Consider the following 20425-nt stretch of genomic DNA (forward strand, 5'->3'; position numbering starts at 1 on the left):
CTTTTTATTTAAAGAGATTAAAATTATGTATATGAGATTTGTATCACTCATTTTACAGGGTCTTCCATTAAGTTAAAACTGTTAACGACTAAAAAACAGCTAACAAATACTGTAACTAAATTTCCAAAAATACATTGGAAAAATTAAAATTTATGTAGACAGAAAAAAGGAGCATATAGAAAAGTTATAACTTTTTGGCCGTTTTAAACTGTTAAATTAAGTGACATTTTGAATTATTGTAAAATGGTACTCATCATATTTGAATATATTATAATATAAAAGAATAAAAATTTTAAAACGTTCTTATTACAGTCTCAAAGTAAAATATTTGAATATTTTTATAAAATATAAGTAAATTACAATTACATAAAATAAATTAATATACTAATTTAAATTTATTTGTTTTTGATTTTAAAATATCTTATTTGCTATTATGAAACATTGCGTTTATTATCAGATACATATCTAAATGAAAAAATAAGATATATTAAATAAACAGTAGGCCTATATAAAATATGAAAATTTACAATTTCTGAAACTCCTTTTTCAATGGGAAATCTTTACTAAAAGATATACTTGAAGGAAATGAGAAAATTCCTTCAGACATATGATAGTTTTCTGGGCCCGCTTTCAAAACAGGATACTGTATTAAATGACTAACAAATATAAAAGCATATTTTTCGTTCAAGACTTTTTCAAGGGCTTGTTTCATATTTACGCATCGATTTTCATTCTTATTCATTACATTCCCTAAAATTTTTAATAAACCTTCCTGTGATTTCTGTAAAAATAATTTATAAATTATAAATTATAAAAATTTGTTCTTTATTAAAAACGAAATATGTTTTAACAAACTTACAAGGAATAAAGCTTCGTTTGCTGAACCTTTCATTGAACCGCATTCATATTCTCCATTTTCAACTTTAATTGCTAATTCTTCAAATTTATTAAGTACATCAGTAAAAATAGGAAATGACAAATGAGAAATTAGCATTCCACTGTAAGCAGATAATAAGGCAACGAAGCAAAGTCTGGAAAGCCCTATGATACATCTACACTTTGTTAAAGCATTATCGTTGCCTGAAGCTACAATAGTAATTATAAAACATTAATTTCAATTTAAAAAATTAGTTATCTATGATATGCACAACATACCTTGTCCTATAAATATAGAAAACATCCACCAATAAATTTTCGAGAAATATAAGTAATGATGGATTTCATTCTCTTCGATATGGACTATTCCATATATTACCACTCCAACTATTGTTAAAGTGATGAATATCCATAACCATAACTGAAAATAAATGGTTCTTAAATTATATTAAAATAACGTTTCATTTAACAATTAAATTTTATTAAAATATACATAAAATTATATTTATGTTTACTGATACGAGTACAATACTTTCTTATAGGTATAATTTTATGTAGATATTAAATGCAAAAATATTCTGTAAAATATTTTATATAAAACAGAAAAACAAATAGATTTAAGATAATTACTAAAACTATCCGATTAATTTATTAAATGTTTTTATTTGAAAAAACATAAAATGGCACCAATGGCTTCGGCAGGATTTTGTCTAATTGAGCAAAATATACAGTCCCTATAATTACGATTCCTATAAAACTACGAAAAAATATACGTATTTTGGAAATGTTGAGTCGGATTAGTGTAGAATCGATTAATTTTATGGAAGAAAACCTTTCAATCAGCCGTAGTCCGTAAACTTGACACGTGTCGGGCTGTGATTGGAACGACTTGTAAGAAATCGGATTCCTAATAAATTGGAACGTATCTATATCTTATAGGGGGGTCGACTGTATGCAATTTATATCAACTCAACAATCAATTGATTCACTAAAATGATGTTCCTTAAACATTTATATTTATGCTTTCTTCATCTATCTTCGTAGGTATATAATCACCGTTTTATCTAGACTAGGAGGTCTGAGGAGAGATTTGGCTTAGTGGGAATGGAGTGAGTGAAGGTCTTCCAAAGGGAAATATTTTTAATTGTTTTTTAAACGTTAAAGAATCTAGATACTATACTGCAGGTTCTATATAAAGGCTAAATGAAGAGGTTTATTAATTATTTATAGGCAGTTTCGTTAATACTTTATTTTAGATCCCTATATGACATTTATACTGTAAGTTTTAATGTATATGTTACTACATTAAAAAAAAAGTTATAGATTATGTCTTCAGAGAAAAACAAACTGCGTAAAGCTTGTTCATGGTGGGCTATTCTTTCGATTATGTTTGTATTGTAAACTTACGCAGCAAATGCATCCGTTATCATAAGTACTGTACTGTATCAAACGTGATAGTTATGAATAAATATACGTGCCCATGATTGTGAGATTATTTTAAATTAACATTACAATACCGTTATAAATTTAAAAATGTGTTTAAATCATTACTTTTTAGATCGATTCTGCTACCAAAATGGAAGTTAAGAAATTAATTTTTATGACTTGTATTCATTTATGATAGACAGCGTGTCACGTAAATATATCTTTGAATTTTCACACAAGAATAGTTATTAATATTCCTTTAGCGAATTCTTTTGAATTATGAATAAGGAGCGGTATTATTTTCACCTGGTGATGATGGAGCTGCAAATACTTTTTCGAAGTCAATTATCTAAGCCTATCTAGTCTATAATATATTCAAAATTGAAATTTTGAAAAATTTTCTTCATTTAAATTAATAATACAAAATTATGTATTATACGTTAGATATTAAAAAAGAATTCCATCTGATGCCATGAAGATGCTAGATCCGCACTTTTCAACTACATCATAGAATTGGCTTGTGGTTTACCTAGTCTGTGTAACAAATTGAGTTCATTTATTATTTTCCCGACTGTTAGGGGAGACCGGGGCAACTTCGGCATGCGGGGCAAGTTTGTCAAGCGCTTTTTTTTAAAACAAATTAAAAGGAGACTTTTGTTATAGGTTAGGCAGTTGAGTTTCATTGGTGGCTTGTTGAGTGTAGTGTTTTTATTGTTCTCCAACAAGCGTAGTTGAATTATCAAGCAAATTTTCATTTTCGTTGAATTCCATATAATATTTTTTTTCCATTTATATTGAATTGGCAGGTTTTGTTATAATTCCATGATAACGAAAGTTACTTTTCCTGTTAGAAGGATGTAACTTCAACTTATTCACGTGGCCAGATCGTGGCTTGGCATTCTGTTCTCAGGGTTGTACTTAATGTTTCGAAATCATGACTAGCGGGGTAAGATCGGCAACATAAAGCCACATTAGAAGCAAAGGATAAAAATCAAACAGATGATAAATGAAAACATGTTTGCATTTGTTATTCATGTATATATGTCTTTGAACTTGCATTTCGTTGTAATAATATTAAATGGGTGTTGGATTTGTATTTCTTTGTTTTAATAGTGAATTCCAACTTATACATTGTTAATAACATAATTTTATATACGTGCCTATCTTGCCCCATTACTGTTGCCCCTATACCAGGGGCAACTTTAATAAAAATAATTAAAATAATTACAACTTTACAAAAAGAGAGAAGTTGCCGATCTTGCCCCTATACCCGGGGCAACTTCGTCAATTTCTCTCTTCTTGTAAAGTTGTAATTATTTTAATTATTTTTATTTCCAAACTGATTTTAACCAGTTCTATAGTAAGGTAACATTCCAATAGACAATATGCAAAGCTTTTTTTTCAGTTTACAGCAGTATTTATTACACAAAATTTAAGTAAAGCTTAACATGCCGATCTTGCCCCGGTCTCCCCTATATATAACAGAGGGAAAGTATAGTAATCGGGCAAAAATGACCGTCCCCCAAGATATTTACACTTTTGGACGCAAGAGACCTTGAAACGACGAGAAATGGAAAAAATTCGAATTTTCTGTGTGTATGGATGTTAATGTATGTGGAGGATACGATTTTGTTCATTCTCTTTGAAGTTTAATAACTCCTGTGCTTTTTGTCGAAAATTTCTGAAATTTTTCAAGACGGTGTGTTCGTTAGGGGGATTGATGCAGTTAAATTTCGATGAATAAAGGTCGAGGTGATGAGGATATAAAGGGGGTCATTTGCATTTCCAATAGGGTCATATTTCATAACGATTTCACTCGTTATTAGCGTTTAAAATTTTTACTAAAGCCCATCCCTACGCTCAAAATAAAGCCTTTTGCCTTTTTACAATGGTTCAAAATATAAAAAAAATTATCCGTTTTTGGAAACCAAACTAGTTTTCTGCCAAACAGTGTTTGTCAGAATATCACATTTTTTCCCCTTTAGTTTATTTTCTACTCTTTTAATTACTTTAACTCTTTTATCTAAATATAAAATTGCGTATATAATGTGCTTGCACATCGCAGAAACATAGGTAAACGATTCCGTTATTTAGACAAAGTATCACTAAAACTGCCAAGCTGGTCACAATTCTGTCTACAATGTAGGAGTTCTTTTTTACTAACAAGTAAGACGGAATTTGCATAAACAAAAAATCGGTATATCATATTGACTAGCGCTTTACTGTAAAAAGGAAGATTTAAAATTCAAACTAATAAATTTTAACCATACAAAATACGTGGATATAAAAAATTCCCTGAAACACAGGTACGGCATTCTGCAAGCAATTGGAATTACACAAGTGTTTTTAAAATCTCTTTGAATTATCCAAATTTTCTACTAAAAGAATTTTGAATTAATTGTATTTTGAATATTATAACTTATAGGAGTTTCGGGAAATACTAGCCGTTCAATCTATCCTATAATTCAGATTAATCAAGTTCAAATTAATTAATCATATTCAATTGTATTTAGCAAACCGAAGAAAATAACTAAAATTAAAAAAAAAATTAAAACATAATCCAAAATAAAAAACTTTTCTATGAGTTAGATGTTATACACCAGTGGTTCTCAACCTTTTTTGTTGATGTACCCCATTAGCCCATTAGTTGTTTCTCAAGTACTCCTTATATTTTTGTATATAAATTTTATAATTACTGCGTTAGATGTATACAGCCCTTATAACTGAGTGCCATAAAAAATTTCTCACTAACTACAACTAAAAGTGGATTACTGTACTTATTTTACGTAAATAATAATCAATTTAAACAGATACTGTACTGTACATACATTTATTTATTATTATTTGACAAGTATATTATATAAAATCACAGAAGTCATTTCAATACGTGCATAAATTACATTTCCTAAAAATAAATAATAATAATTATCGATAAACAAAATTTAAGTTATTCTATAATAATTTCTAACAATTTAATGGGATATTTGTTGCCATAAATCTTCAGCAATTTTTTTCGAAATTTGGTTCCCACCTTCTTAACTGACAACGAATGTCTGCTGATGCGTCAAGCCTGTTTCTTTTTTTTGTCACAAATACGTCGTTAAAATGGTAAAAGTTTTCTTTTGACCTTTTAAATTGGACCTTGCATGGCTTTAGCTCCATCAGTGCAGATGTCGATACACTTTTTCGAAGTAATGAAATAGATTGCTATTTCATTACTTCGAATGAAATCATCGATTTTATTGAAAATATCAAAACCCGTAGTTGTATTTTTTAGGTCATCGCACATTAACAAATCGCAAAGCTCATCGTTGTACTGATATTTCACAAAAACTAAAAATACTGTCAATCTATTGACATTGGTGCTTTCATCTATTCTAAAATTAATGCTCGGTTAAATCGAAATTTTTCATGACTACAGGTTTACTCGGCACTAACGGCACAAATAGACAGGTAAATCAAGTGGATGAACAAGTTGTTTGGACTGTTAAAAGGGAAATCGGTGTTCATACTGGGATATTTTAAAGCAAGCTTTTGTCATTTCTTGTGTTAATAATTTACAGCAAATTCATTAACATACGCCATTTTATAATGAAAGTTAGATGTACCCCTTTGATTTAGGCTCGTACACCTAGGGGTACATGTACCCCCAGTTGAGAACCACTGTTATACACTAAACGAACAAAGCATTGAAATACGATGATATTCACTATTTAATAAGCAATTTTGTAATTTAATAATAAGTCACTATTTAATAAGCAATTTTGGCGACAATTTAATATTGCATGTGGCAATTCAATTATATTATATTGAAAAGTATCGGTAGCTATATTAAATTTTTAAACGTACTTTTTTAATACACTGAAAATTTTGACTATTATCATTATCACGGCCATATATCTTATGTATTTAACAGCAAATGATATTGACAAATCAGTGCAATTTGTAGAAACAAATTTAAATTTATTTATTTATTTAATAAACAGAAATTATAGTAAATATATTCCTTACATATTTATCGAATGGTCTAATTATTGCAGTTTCTTTAGACAATTTGGTTGGAGCACGAACAATAAAATTTGAAGTATAATAAATGTAAGGCGAACCAAAATCGACAACTGTCAATCTGGAAGTTGTAATGAAGGCATTTGGCACTCCTATATCCGTTCTCTAAAAAAGAAATAGATTTAAATTTAGATTAAATATTGCGTTAAAAATTATAATACATAACTTTTTAATATTAATACTGACATTATTCGCTACCATTCCAATCATTCCAGTCCACGCTCCATTTTCATTTATTACTCCATATTGTAATTCCAATGGCAAAACTGCTTCGTAACTAAAATTTATATATAATTTTATATTTTTAAAATTATCATATAAATAGCAAAATAATGGATCTTATTTAATTAATAATTAATTTTAAAATACTTTTATAAGAACATGTTAATGAATTGTTATGAATAATATAGAAGTAAAAGTCTCTAATTAAATGGAGTTAAATAAAAAGTACTTTTTTAATGCTAAATTATTAAAACTACAATAAAAATACATTTAAGTAAATTAATATATTTCAATTTGTAAATAAAAACTTTTATTTCCAATAATAGCATACAAGTATAAATATATTGTTTTTCAATCTGCAGCTTATAATTTTTGAGTCTAATTTTAATTCTGTTATTTCGTAAAATATTTATAAAATTAATTTAAAACCCACTGAGACTCATTTTGTAATTCTTCATAGGGTTTGAGATTCGGCTTCAATCTAGGATTTCCGTATAGTATCGAAAAGAACATGTCTTCCATCCCGGTGTGAATGCGACAACGGAATTGTTTATGTTTATCAGCCAACGTCATAAAAGAATTTCGTCTATTTTTCCAATTTTAGAGACACCCTTTTCTAAATTTTTAGTAATACCGATTAAAAACAATTCAGAGAAACGAATTAGAATAAAAAGTTTTCCATTAATTGTTATAAATATCACAACATACAAAGGAAAAGACGAAGGAAATGACCGCCGTTTCCTCCTTTTTCAATAGTATTAGATGACAGATGCTACTCTATCCATGTCACGTGGACACATATAATTCTTAGTAGACAAGATAGCAATGACCAATCATGCTTATCGCAAATTACCTCAACTTCCTCCGGAACAAAATCATAATTGGTGAAAACGAAGAATAACATAAAAGGAAATAAGAAAAGAAAAAAGAGGAATAAGAGGAAAATCAACACAGCATCCAGAAAGAAAGTCAACTCCTAAAAGAGAAGACAACTCTTTTCCTGGTATGTTGTGAGTCCGAAGTTCGGATAACCCTCGCTAAGTACCTTCCGTTTTACAAATAGAAATAGGTTAACTCCCTAAAACAAATTTTGTACTTACTATTAATTTAAACTAAGTTCAAATGTTAAGTTTCGTTTTTCCATAACAAATTTTCTCTTTTATTCTTAAGTTAGTTTACTTGACTTTGCATTCATCCTACTGAGAGGCTCATTCCTGGACTTTGAAGTGACTCTTACCTTCGCATCTTAACTATCTGTTATTTATTTATTTATTTATTTTTGTCTAAATAGGAGGGTGTCCGACAACAGACCTGATGGCAAGGTCCTACCCTAAACTCCCGCAGTCCAATTTTTTGACGGACCCCAAGCACCCATAATATGAGACCAAAACTTCCTCTCAGAAAACCAATTAAATACATAATTAAAATCAATAAAATCTAATTTATATAAATCTCATGATTTTTTGTAAAAAGATTAAATTTCTGCGATTTCTCTGTGCCGAGAGTCCGGGCAAGGTGACTCTGCTCTCCCTTTTCTATCTGAGCCTGATTTCCCAGTGAATCCTAAAAGAATTTTCCTGTTTAAAGATTTACTAAATTAAATTAATTAATTAATTAAATTAATTAAAAGCCATATTTGTTATTCATATTTAAACAATTAGTTTTTTAATTCGAGTATGGGATGATTTTGAATTACTAATGTCTGATTTTTAAATCTTTACAGATGTTTAAGGCATAAGAATTTTAGTGTCAAATACTAAATTTTCAAGTTAATTATTATAATTCAAAATGAGTTAGAAACTCCATTATTACATTGTTTACGGAAATATATAAATATTTTACAGAATACCTGAAATGTAACTTTTCTGCTAATATATTTAGAAGACAAATATCAGCTCCCCCAATTACTTTTGGTACTTCGATTTCCATATTCCATACGACGAAAGGGTAACTCTATTTTTGTGTATAACAAAAACATTCATTACATTTATTAAGTATTTGATCATTTTAATTTATAGTTCATTTATAAATGTATTTCGTTAATATATAATTATGAATAAAACGACACATAAATTAAAGAGATACATTTATTAATGAATTGTATTGCTTCAAGTACAAGTGCTGTACACTATATGCTGCGGCATATAGAAGAGATTTTAAAGTAAACTTCAGAAGAAAAACTAATAGTAAAAGGGACAGTATAACTTTTGCAACGCTTTTGAAATTTATAATTTTGTATTGACCGAGGCCAATAGTCAAGGTTTTGAGCAATATCAAAATATCTTGCTTTATTTTTTAGATTCTAACAAGATTAAGATCTTAAATCAATATCTTATTTTTTAACATTAAAATCTATATATTTTATAAACGTTTTACTTTATTTATTTTATTTTATTTTACTTACCTCCTACTGCACTAATTAAAAAATGCGGGTATATCCATAGAAATAATATTTGCAAGTAAAATATTGCTTACAGAATTTTTATTCTATTTTATTGAAATAATTTTAAATCAGTTATTTTTATTTGTTATTATAATACATTTCATTACAAATAATTGACTATTATAAATTTTAAAAATATCACTCATAGTTAAGATGTTATCTAAATACAGTATTGAAATATCGAGCAATTATGGAACATTTACTTCAAGTTAAATAAATTTTTTAGTGAATTGTGTTTTCTGTGCAGAAGAATGGAAAAATTTAACATTTAATTATAATAATTACTTTATATTAAATGTACAGTAAAAGTACACACCAGGCTGATGTATAGAATTCTGTTTAATAAGGTAAAATAACTTTACCAGATTATAATATTTACAATTATCAACAGTATCTATATATTAAGAGCGGTAATTATGAGATTTTTAACTAAAGAACATTTCTATATTACTTTTTGTACTAGAAAAACAAAATACAGTAGGCCCTTCATTTCACGAACTCTGGTTTAATGGACTTCGGATTTAATGGGCAAAAAGTTTCTGCTCTAAAGAAAACATTTATAAGTTTTTTTTAATTTATACGTTTTTAATTAAACTCCAAGTTTGGAGTTTAAAGTTCGAATCTGGTTACATTTGATTGTGGTGTGATAAGTCCTCGTTAATAACCAAATTGGTAGCTACAATATAGGCCTATTGATAGAAGAAAAAAATATAATAATTAAGAACGTGAAGCATTTTATGACAAATGCTTAATATCATTTATTCAAATATACACAACCGAAACCCGATATATTAAGCAAATTTATACACCCACAACTGCCGTAAATGATCGGGCTAAATTTGGACTTAATGATTATAAACAGTGGCGATATTCGAAATACAGTATTTAACAAAGGGTTTGCAAACAGAAAATTTTTCCTTAACAATTTTTTTTTTCGCTCAAATGGTGCATTAGCAACATTAGAGCAAAAACTGGCCTTAAAATACCCATATAAATAAAAAAGATATATATTACACGCGATGATAAAACTGACATAACTACGCGGTAAGTCACGAACACTGACAGTTTAAATGGAAGTTTTGGTTAGAAATAAATACAATACTTTTTCATGCGATATATCTAATAATAGACAGATGTCATCGTCTCTCGAAATACAATATTTTTTTTATTTCGCTGTGGATAGCCCGACAAGTGTTCCGCAGCCATCTTGTATTTTCTCGCGCTCGTGAGATTGTGGGATTTCTCTTAGGACTGAATCTAGTTGCAAGAACTGTTTTGAGTCGATCTCGATTGAACGTCGTTTCAATCTCGACTGAAACGAGGTTCAATCGCGATCGGTCGCACCAAGGCGAACGGGGTATAAGGCTCTAGTTTAGTAGTGTTACAGAGTATAATACGTATATTTTAATATATTTTTTAAAAGAAACAAAACCACTGAGAATGTTACGTGTGGCTAACAAGGTTCGGAAAACTTTGAAAATGTTAACAGCAGGTTAGGCCTAACCTGTACGAACCCATGATTATAAATTAGAAATGAATTTGGCACTAGAATGAAGCGTTAGGCGCCATCTCGTATTAAAATTAATAATTATAATATTTAATTAATTAATTTAGATTAAACTGGAAGAAAAGAATCGGCCCGAAGCGGAACTCAAACTCGCAACTCCCGCTTACCGTGTGGATGCGTTGCCAGTTACGTTATCCGGACTTTTCTTCCAGTTTAATCTAAATTAATTAATTAAATATTATAATTATTAATTTTAATACGAGATGGCGCCTAACGCCTCACTTTAGTGCCAAATTCATTTCTAATTTATAATCATTATATCCAAATTTAGCCTAATCATTTACGGTAGCTTTGTGTGTATATTATTTATTCTCATTAAAGATATTTTAAATTCAATTTTCTATATAAAAATAAATTACAGGCTATAAAAGTGTTAGACCATAATTTAATGTATAGTAATTAAACTTTTTTATACATTAACTAGCAAATGAGCCCGACGTTGCTCGGACAAAAAGTAACGATAGCAAAGATTAAGATTATTAGATTATAGCCGATCTTACCCGTTTTCACCGAGTACAAGAATTAGGTCCCCCTCTTCCGAGACTAATTAAAAAATTTTTAGATATCTGCTTACCACATTGGGATAACGATAATTAAGATTCACAGCAACCACTAACCGGTATGTAGTACATACTGTATCACTAAATGATAAATAACAAACGTTTTCGTAACTCCTTATGGGTTCTTCTTCGGGTTTACTAAATTCGAAAAATAAGTTGGATCTTCCCGAATCATTCATAAATATAAATTCGAACATAAAATCGAACATTAAGACGAAGAGTTCGATTAAAGCGAACTTATGCTCGTGCGCTCCCCGTGTCAACTTTATATACGATGGAACATTAAATATCGTTAAGAATTTTTAGAAAAGTCTAAAAATATGTTCGATTTCCCGCATAAATACAAAAAACCGCATCTAAAAAGGTATAATAGAAGACGAGTTCTTCACGGTAAGCCTTAATCTTCTCCCTCTCCCCTGCGGGGGAAATTTCGAAAAATCTCTTCTTACAAGTTAGTGTACGTTCTCGTGACGTACTCTAACTGTATACCAAATTTCAACTTTCAACTTTTAACCGTTTGGGCTCTGCGCTTATTATTATTATCATTATCAACCCATCTCGATTATAAGGTTTAATGGTTTACTATATATTATAATTTTACAACTACAAGTAAATTGACAAATATTAGTTTAGTAGTTGCAATGAGAAAATTACTTCATTTTCTATAAATAGTAAACAAACAAAAGTTATTAAAATAAATTATCATGATAATCATAATGATATTTTTCTCGTTGATAATTTACCTACTTTTGTAAAAAAAATCAAGTGAATAAAATGCACAAAAAAAAGATAAATTAATAAATTTATTATATTGTTACATAAACTGAAAAGTAACAGCAAACAAAAGAATAAGATGAAGAAAGGATTTCAGGAAACTCTAAATTAAAAATAAATAAAATCCCCTACGTAAGAAATGTGAAGAAGAAGAAAGAGGAGGAGAAGGACGTGAAAATAGTAAAAGAAAAAAATTAGAAGATCCAAAGACTTTGTATAGAAACAATTTTCAGTATATATATCAGCGATTCCCTTTTTTTTTTTTTTTACTTGCGTATCCCTTGACAGCCCATTTTTCTAAACTGTACCTTTTACATTAGAAAAATGTTTCTGCTTTATATAGCTGTATTTTAAACTTGTTGCAACTGTAAATAAATAGCAGTGACATGGCAAGGAAGGTGCAGCGGGCCGCTGAATTGATAGAAATTGGAAGGTTATACCAATATATATAGGTACAAATGTTCAATGTTCGGTGTTTATCTACTTTTCTACTTACACACCATTGCTTTTTGAAGTTGGTTAATGAAAAAAAAACTAATAATAAATTGTTTATATGTATTTATAATAAAACTCAGAAGATCAATGTATTAAATTCAAGTTATGTGACGTTGTCAAAGATCTCAACGCAGAACCCGAATACTCTTATAGTACATCCGCCATCATTAATTTTTCTTCGCGTACCCCTGGTTGGAAATCGCTGTTATATATAAATAATTTTACCATAATACATAAATGACTAGAAACATGAAACATATTTTATAAGTTTCTTTTCATTATTAAGCAATCTGTTTAGGAGCAACAGATCTTTCAAGCGTTGTATGGATGTGTGGTACTGTACTGTACATACCTGTTTTAGCGCTAAAATAACCGCTACTTAAATATTTATCTAGCGGCAAAATATTAATTTATTAAAAACGCTATTGAACAGAACGCACTCCAGAAATAGACGGTATCCTGAATAGTGAGGATATCTGAACATTCCAAACACAACGGTGAGAAATGGCTTGATGTGTGACCGTAGGGTCGGCACCTCTTTGGCGCCCTGTCAGGATGACACCACCGAGCCTCTGGGGACTCGGAAATCGTGACGTTACGTCTAAAGATTCGCGAGCGGTAGCGTGTGAGCGCTTGGATTCGGAGTAGAGGTGAGGAGAGAGAAACGAGGAAGTGATTCACTCGATTCCAGATTAATAAACAATAACAAATTTATTTTAACGAGCAGGAGTACATGATATACGATCATAGACATCTTGGATTGATATATATATATCCATATTCTATATCCCTAGATTATCGAATCTAACTGTCGCGAGAAAGAGAGAGTTACAGGATATTCGCGTGTGGATAAATACCTTATAGAGAAGTCGAGGATTGATGACTGGATGATTCTCCGTCAGGATTCTTGGGGTGTTGGATGGAATGTTCTTGATATTTAGTGTGTTCAGGTAACAGGAGCAACTTCGGAGGGAGGTATCTGACTGGTGTTGAGGCACTTAGGTGGGTAAGATATACTTATGATAAGGTCGGCGGATGCACGATATTTTGCACGGTATAAATTCTTCAGCGGACGAACTTTGGAGGACGACTGACCTCGGGATCTCTTTTTTTTTCTCTTTCATTCCTCTTGGGGTTTTTCCCTGAGGTCAGATGATGGCTATTAACGGTCGCACGTCCAATATGTCTTCTCCATCAAAAGTTCCTGGTGACACATCCCTGACTAACTTGATCTGATTCAACAAGGAACAAACTCCGTGGGAAATAAGTTTTATGGCTTTTAGCCTAACGTTCGATTTTACTTGATTAAAGTTCCAATAAATAAAATTGAAAATAACACTTTACTGAGGGTTAGTTCGGCCCTCACATCCAAACACAACGGTGAGAAATGGCTTGATGTTTTGTCAATAGGACAGAAATACAACAGGTTTGATTCTAGCACAATGGTGCGCCACCTCATTCCTCTTCAGTAGCTCGCAAAGAGGCTTGGAAACTGCTGGATAGGACAACGTGGAGATCATGGAATCTGGATCTGTTCCATAATCTCCACGTTCTCCAGACTTAAACTATTCATTTTTCTCGTCTGTACTATCACCTAAAAACATTGGTATATAACGCGTTTCCAGCAGTGCTGCGTGATGTTGGCGAACTAGAGAGACGGATACGACAGATATGTGAAAGGATAACACCAGAAATGATATGTGCCATCCATAACGCCACACTCTACAGTCTAAATCAGGCATAGCCAACATACGGCCCGTCTAATGAATTTATGCGGCCCGCGATTAATCTTTCAACATTAGCTACTAAAGTCCGAATAGCTCGATGAAAAATTCTGAGGCCTCAAAAAAGGTCAACAACTCACTGTGCGTTTAGAGTTAACCTTCCATTACAAATCTCTTAACAGCGTAGAATGTTGGTAAAGCATGATAATGTGTTGGCCACCCCTGATCTAAATCTTTGCTGTTAAAGGCGGTCTTTTTGAAAATGTTCTGTAACGAAAAAGCTCACCTTTTTGTTTGAATATCGGTAATGTTGTTTTTCTCGTTTACCGCGTATAATTAGAGATTGTTTGTATGCTGTGCTAAATCGTTTTAAATTGATCCCCTTCAGTTATTTTTGCGTTAGAACAAGCTTGCATCACATGCATACACACATGAAATACTGAAAAGATCTCTTTTACCACTGGACAGATGTTTAAGTGAACATACCTGTACTATATTTAAAAGTAAAATTTATAAGTATAGAGGCCTATATTTATAAAACAAAAATTATGCTAATTCATTCTCGTTATTGAATTTATAATATAATTTATCAATACGCTTAAATTTTTAATTCGTGTGTGCTGTGGCACACGAAATATTTTTACATTCTATTGTGGTTGACCAGAGCCGTAACTAGGGTATGGTCAATGTAGCCTCCGCCATAGGCGCCGATTTAATAAAGGCGCCAACGAGAAGGTTTCGAAATAATATGTATTCGAAATTAATAACACAAAAAAATGTTTATATTTAAATAGTATTTAAATTTCATTCGATAATTTTTTACAATAGCATTTTTTAGAATAAAATTATTGTTTAATAATAAAAATTAAAAGCGCCATTTTTATTCTTGGCCATAGGCGTCCAAAATCCTAGTTACGGCTCTGTGGTTGACAAAAAATTTTCACTTACCTTGAAAATAATTGTTTTGATAATTAAAGAAATCAGAACTTTGTAACTTGGTAACTTTTCAATAAATAGTAGAATATATAATCCCAATTTTAATCGAATAACCATGATTTTGGCAATATCTGTCATTTTTTAAGAGATGAGGTTTCAAAATTGTGTATACATGCTGAAGTTTGAAGAAAATATATAAATGAAAATAATAGATACTAAAAAATGGATTTTTAAATAATCCAATTTATGTAAGAGGCTGTCCTTAAATGCTGTCCCCACTGGAAGAATGGGAGGGGGTTACTACAAGTCGGAAAAGAGGGAGAAGGGAGGAGTTGAGCTTCAGTGGACGTCCGTTTATTTCATTAAATTTTATACATTTGATTATATTTCTTTGAAAATTTATTGTGTGTTTTATATCTAGTTATGGTGTCTATCATTTATAAAATGATAAAGATTCAGTGGCGTAGCGTAATGAGGCGGCACTTTTAGGGGGCGGCAAAATTTCACAATAAATAATAATAATATCTTGTAAAAATTTGAACCATTTCATTTCATATTTTTGTCGCACCTACGATTAGGACCGATTGAAATGAACACGGAATTTTTATTACTTATTCTGTGACGAAACTGAATTTTAGTCTTTTAAATTGAGATACCTAAATAAGGGGGCAGCGAAATTTTCCTCCGCCTCGGGCGGCTGACACCCACGCTACGCCACTGTAAAGATTTAAGGGGAGATCACGTTTTGTTGGAGGTCCGAAGAGGGAAGGAGATCGCGTGCATAACAAAGACGTTACAATTACCTTTAAGACATCAGCCTACCTCTCTGGGATTGAATTTAGGCTAGCAACTCAAAAGTTTTCATGGGCAGTTTATCCCGTGAGTGGATAAACTTGGAGTGGTAAGGGACATCCCTTACCACTCCATTGTGGACCTCGCCGAAATAGTATGGAAAGCAAATCTTAATGCCCTGTGGGCACTAAGAATTAAAAATGAAAAATATGTGTGTGTGCAGCTATTACACTTAGAAAAAATATTCAATTTAAATCTATTAGTTAATTAAGTNAATTTCTCTCTCTTCAAAAAACAAAATATATCAAATTATAAGGCTTAAAACATTTTTCTAAATCAATTTTTAAAAGACTGATTCAGAAGCAAATCGTGGCTCATTAATAATAAATAAATTTAATTTTCGCAGCGAAGAAAACGAAAATAATAAATTACTTTTACATTAATTTTTATAGAACAATTTTTTAGAAATATTTTAGTAATAAATCACGAAATTTGCTATCGATTAAATACATATATTACTGTCATAAATTATTACACATTCTAAATAAAACTATTTATGTCAAGATTAATTTTAGAAAACCTTTATTATTCTTTAGTTACATTACTATTAAAATTAATTAAATCAATCTCCTTATAATGAAATTAATATTATATTTTACATAGCCTATACGGTGCTCAAATTAATAGATGTACTATTTGTATTAGGTGATATGTACTGGTTGAATACTTAATTTTAAGAACTATTATTTTTTACATTCTATATACTATCTATATTATCAACTAGATACTCTATTGCTAACAGGAAAAGTATGATGTACAGTGTCATGCTAATTTGACACTGTACATCATACTACTAATTTGAGATAGATACAATAATGCATAGAATACGTATACATTGCATATAAGTGAATAATTTTCTTTCAGTTTTATTTTAAGAAGCGATATCTTATGATCAACAATTCTAACTATTAAGAAAATTCAAGGAATTAAGAGGCACAGTAAAGTTCCAGGTTAGTAAATAAATAACTTTCATTAAAGTTCTTAAAATCGTAAATGCATTAGTAATAAAATTAGTTATTCCGGTATATAAATAAATAATTTTTATAAGTACAGTACATACAATAATAAAACAAAAAACTTACCGGTAAAGCCGCTACTTTAAAATGGTAACGTTTCGTTTTTGTTCCATTTTCTGTAAAATTTAATTTTTATATATAATTTATAAATAAATGTATGCTTTTTTAAGAAAGATTAACTTACCTTGTAAAATTCCACAATTTGTTAAGTAAATTTCATTTAAAATAAAGCTAAATACTATAAACAATGTTATCATCATCGTCATTGTCAACGAGTAATGTTTATTTCTTTCCTCAATGTTACTCTACAAGAATGTATAAATCTATAAACCATGAGCGTATATATATATGTATATTTGAATAATGTAATTTTATTAATTTTTTGATCGAACAGATGCTATTTAAATTATTGTAAATTTTACTTTGAATCTTCTTTAAAGCACGCAATGTATAGAATATCGTTACTGTTATCATAGTAACAGCACATATAATAACTTCAGCGTCACTGCTAAATCATTAAAAATAACAATAGCAGTAAAATTTTATTTGTCTAAAGAATAATTTTCACATCATTTTTTTAAATTATATTTTAATATGAAATAAAAGCTGTTGATAGAAGCTTTGTTTTCAGTTTATTTTGTATGAATGAATTTTATTTTTAGCTTTAAAAAACTTTTATTAATGTGATGATGTCTTGCATAAATAATGTTAACTTACTAGAATTGAGTTTCAATAAAGAAAACAGAAATTTCATTTACTATTTTAAATTTTTTTATGATTATTTTGAGCATTTTCTTGTTCGTATAGAATTATTTTTATTTTTACTGTAGATAAACAAAGAAGATACTCAAAATAAACAAATCAAATACAAAAATTTAATTCGTTGCTATCGCTCTGAAAATCTTAATCTCACTCTTAATTTTTTAAACTTATATAATCTTAAACTAAACAATATGCTTAGACACATACGACTACGTGAGTGGCATGAAAATCATAACAGTACACCGAGATGAAATACATCGTAGTTTTAAACAGTGAAGGCTTAAATTTAAGACTTTTGAGGGAGTAGAGAAAATCCTTATTGATTTCATAACGTATGTTAACATAAGGATAAGATACCAAGGTGTTTTCATACTAAAAATCTGAGTACATTTTTTCAAAGTTTCCTAAATATATCACTGATCCTAAATATTTCACTGATTTTTATATAAATTTATTCATTGTTATAGAAAACAAAATAAAATTAATAAGTAACTGAAAACAAAAAATTCATTCTATATTTTCAATATGTTTAATATAAAATTAAATTTTAAATTTTAAAATATTGATGAACAGTACAAGAAAACAAAGAAGGTTTAATTATTAATATTCACTTTTTTAGCTTCTATGCTTGAACTAGAAATTAGATATGCTGTTTGATGAAATTAAAATACGATAACGGTAGATTTCGAGTAAAATAATGATTAATTAGCATAACTTTTGCATTAAAAAATATAATAAGGGTATTTCTCAAGTCATCACGATTGTTTATTCTTTACATACAGTACATACAATAGAATTTTATGACCGTTCTCTTTTAACCTTCGCTTTTACGATTCTTATAAATTTTCTATTGTAATTATACTTTTGTAAAATACTGTTTTTAGCCAAACTGTGTAATATTTTAAAGCTGAAACTAATTTTTAGAAACGTTATCTGAATTTTAGTTTATGGAAAATGGAATGGCTCGCTTTACAGCGACATTTTAAGTATGTACTGTATTAATCAGGTCATAAGTGCGTACTTAACTGTGTATTTTTCCTTAATAAACAGTATTATCAGAAAAACCTTCTTCTGAAAAATATTTATCTATTTATTTATTATACATTTATGATCATCGAAATAAAATAATCGTAAACAGTGCATTTATTGCACTGTTTACGATTATTTATGAAGATTTGATTATCCGAGAGATATACCAGCCCAATCGCGACTCACTACATTTACATTAAAACAAATTGATATTATTTTTTAAAATATACCTTATTATAAAATCATCTCAATTATTTTGAATTCATCAGTACTGACATAAAATTTTTCTCTCTTCAAAAAACAAAATATATCAAATTATAAGGCTTAAAACATTTTTCTAAATCAATTTTTAAAAGACTGATTCAGAAGCAAATCGTGGCTCATTAATAATAAATAAATTTAATTTTCGCAGCGAAGAAAACGAAAATAATAAATTACTTTTACATTAATTTTTATAGAACAATTTTTTAGAAATATTTTAGTAATAAATCACGAAATTTGCTATCGATTAAATACATATATTACTGTCATAAATTATTACACATTCTAAATAAAACTATTTATGTCAAGATTAATTTTAGAAAACCTTTATTATTCTTTAGTTACATTACTATTAAAATTAATTAAATCAATCTCCTTATAATGAAATTAATATTATATTTTACATAGCCTATACGGTGCTCAAATTAATAGATGTACTATTTGTATTAGGTGATATGTACTGGTTGAATACTTAATTTTAAGAACTATTATTTTTTACATTCTATATACTATCTATATTATCAACTAGATACTCTATTGCTAACAGGAAAAGTATGATGTACAGTGTCATGCTAATTTGACACTGTACATCATACTACTAATTTGAGATAGAGAACATATATTTTAAATTAAATAAATTTAAAAATATGATTAAAAATTTCAACCCGGCTTTTTGACGCTGTCACAATAAAATTGTAATCTTCACTAGTAATCTGTCTTGGATATGTCTCGTCACTCATTACCCGGCAACTTCTATTGTTGGCCTGGCCGAACCCACGATAAGTATGGAAAAAGGCCTTCTTACTGCCCACTGGACATAAAGAGCCAAAAATAAAAAAAGTTCAATACAGAATTTTTGTATTAATAAAATCTTTTATTTGTTATCTTTCACAAACTGAAACTATCGATTATATTGTAATTGCAATTTTAATAATTTACTATAATGGATACACAAGTAACAAGCACTTAAGCCTAATAGGATAATAATTCGTTCTATATGAAACAAGCTATAGGCACTTTTAAATAGCAAGCAAGTGATTAAACAAATCAATGACCATATTCCGATCTAAGAAATTATAACAAATTTTTATTTAGAATTCAACTGCTGTTACGCTGATAATTCCACTTTACTCAGGTTTGTTATGCAACTGATAACAAAAAAATCTTGTTTCCGTGTTAGACAGGTTTCCAGCTTATAACGGTATTTTACGTAGAAAATTGTTTCGTTCCTGGATTTATCTTTAGGTTAGGTAGCTTTGTAAAAGGTCTGTTTTGGTTATTGATCTACAAAATAATAAAGTATATTTTATTCGGAGATAAAATATACTTTAATTTTTGTAGATCAATAACCTTTATTGTATAGCTAAATATTTAATATTGTTAATATTTAGCATAATGAATAATAATTTATTATTTAT

At 29.2% G+C, this 20425-nt stretch overlaps 1 protein-coding gene across 3 annotated transcripts; it reads right to left on the reverse strand.

Moving 5' to 3' along the window:
- Nucleotides 1-507: 507 nt before the first annotated feature.
- On the reverse strand, nt 508-17286 carry LOC111630431 (probable glutamate receptor). 3 transcript variants are annotated; one of them, XM_023374523.1, is made up of 8 exons: nt 17140-17286; nt 17022-17071; nt 8438-8541; nt 6553-6643; nt 6313-6471; nt 1156-1297; nt 860-1086; nt 508-781 (listed from the first exon to the last, which is right to left on the reverse strand). In XM_023374523.1, exons 1-8 carry the CDS (start codon nt 17219-17221, stop codon nt 524-526), a joined length of 1113 nt encoding a protein of 370 aa, XP_023230291.1. In that variant the 5' UTR covers nt 17222-17286; the 3' UTR covers nt 508-523. The 3 variants fall into 3 exon arrangements, with proteins under 3 accessions (XP_023230291.1, XP_023230292.1, XP_023230288.1); XM_023374524.1 differs by lacking the exons at nt 17022-17071; nt 17140-17286 and adding an exon at nt 11216-11543; XM_023374520.1 differs by lacking the exons at nt 17022-17071; nt 17140-17286 and adding an exon at nt 11173-11543.
- Between the last annotated feature and the right edge of the window lie 3139 nt (nt 17287-20425).

Source organism: Centruroides sculpturatus, unplaced genomic scaffold (genome assembly GCF_000671375.1).
Source record: "Centruroides sculpturatus isolate CEXI.00-Female unplaced genomic scaffold, Cexi_2.0 scaffold620, whole genome shotgun sequence".
In the NCBI taxonomy this organism is placed as follows: domain Eukaryota; kingdom Metazoa; phylum Arthropoda; class Arachnida; order Scorpiones; family Buthidae; genus Centruroides; species Centruroides sculpturatus.

Excerpts from the sequence above, each read along its gene's own strand:
- LOC111630431 (XM_023374520.1), bottom strand. The coding sequence starts at position 11,367 with ATGTTCGATTTTATGTTCGAATTTATATTTATGAATGATTCGGGAAGA. Across the intron at positions 6,644-8,437 it reads GCAGAAAAGTTACATTTCAG|TTACGAAGCAGTTTTGCCAT; the intron begins GTATTCTGTAAA and ends TATAAATTTTAG. Across the intron at positions 6,472-6,552 it reads TTGGAATGGTAGCGAATAAT|AGAACGGATATAGGAGTGCC; the intron begins GTCAGTATTAAT and ends TTTCTTTTTTAG.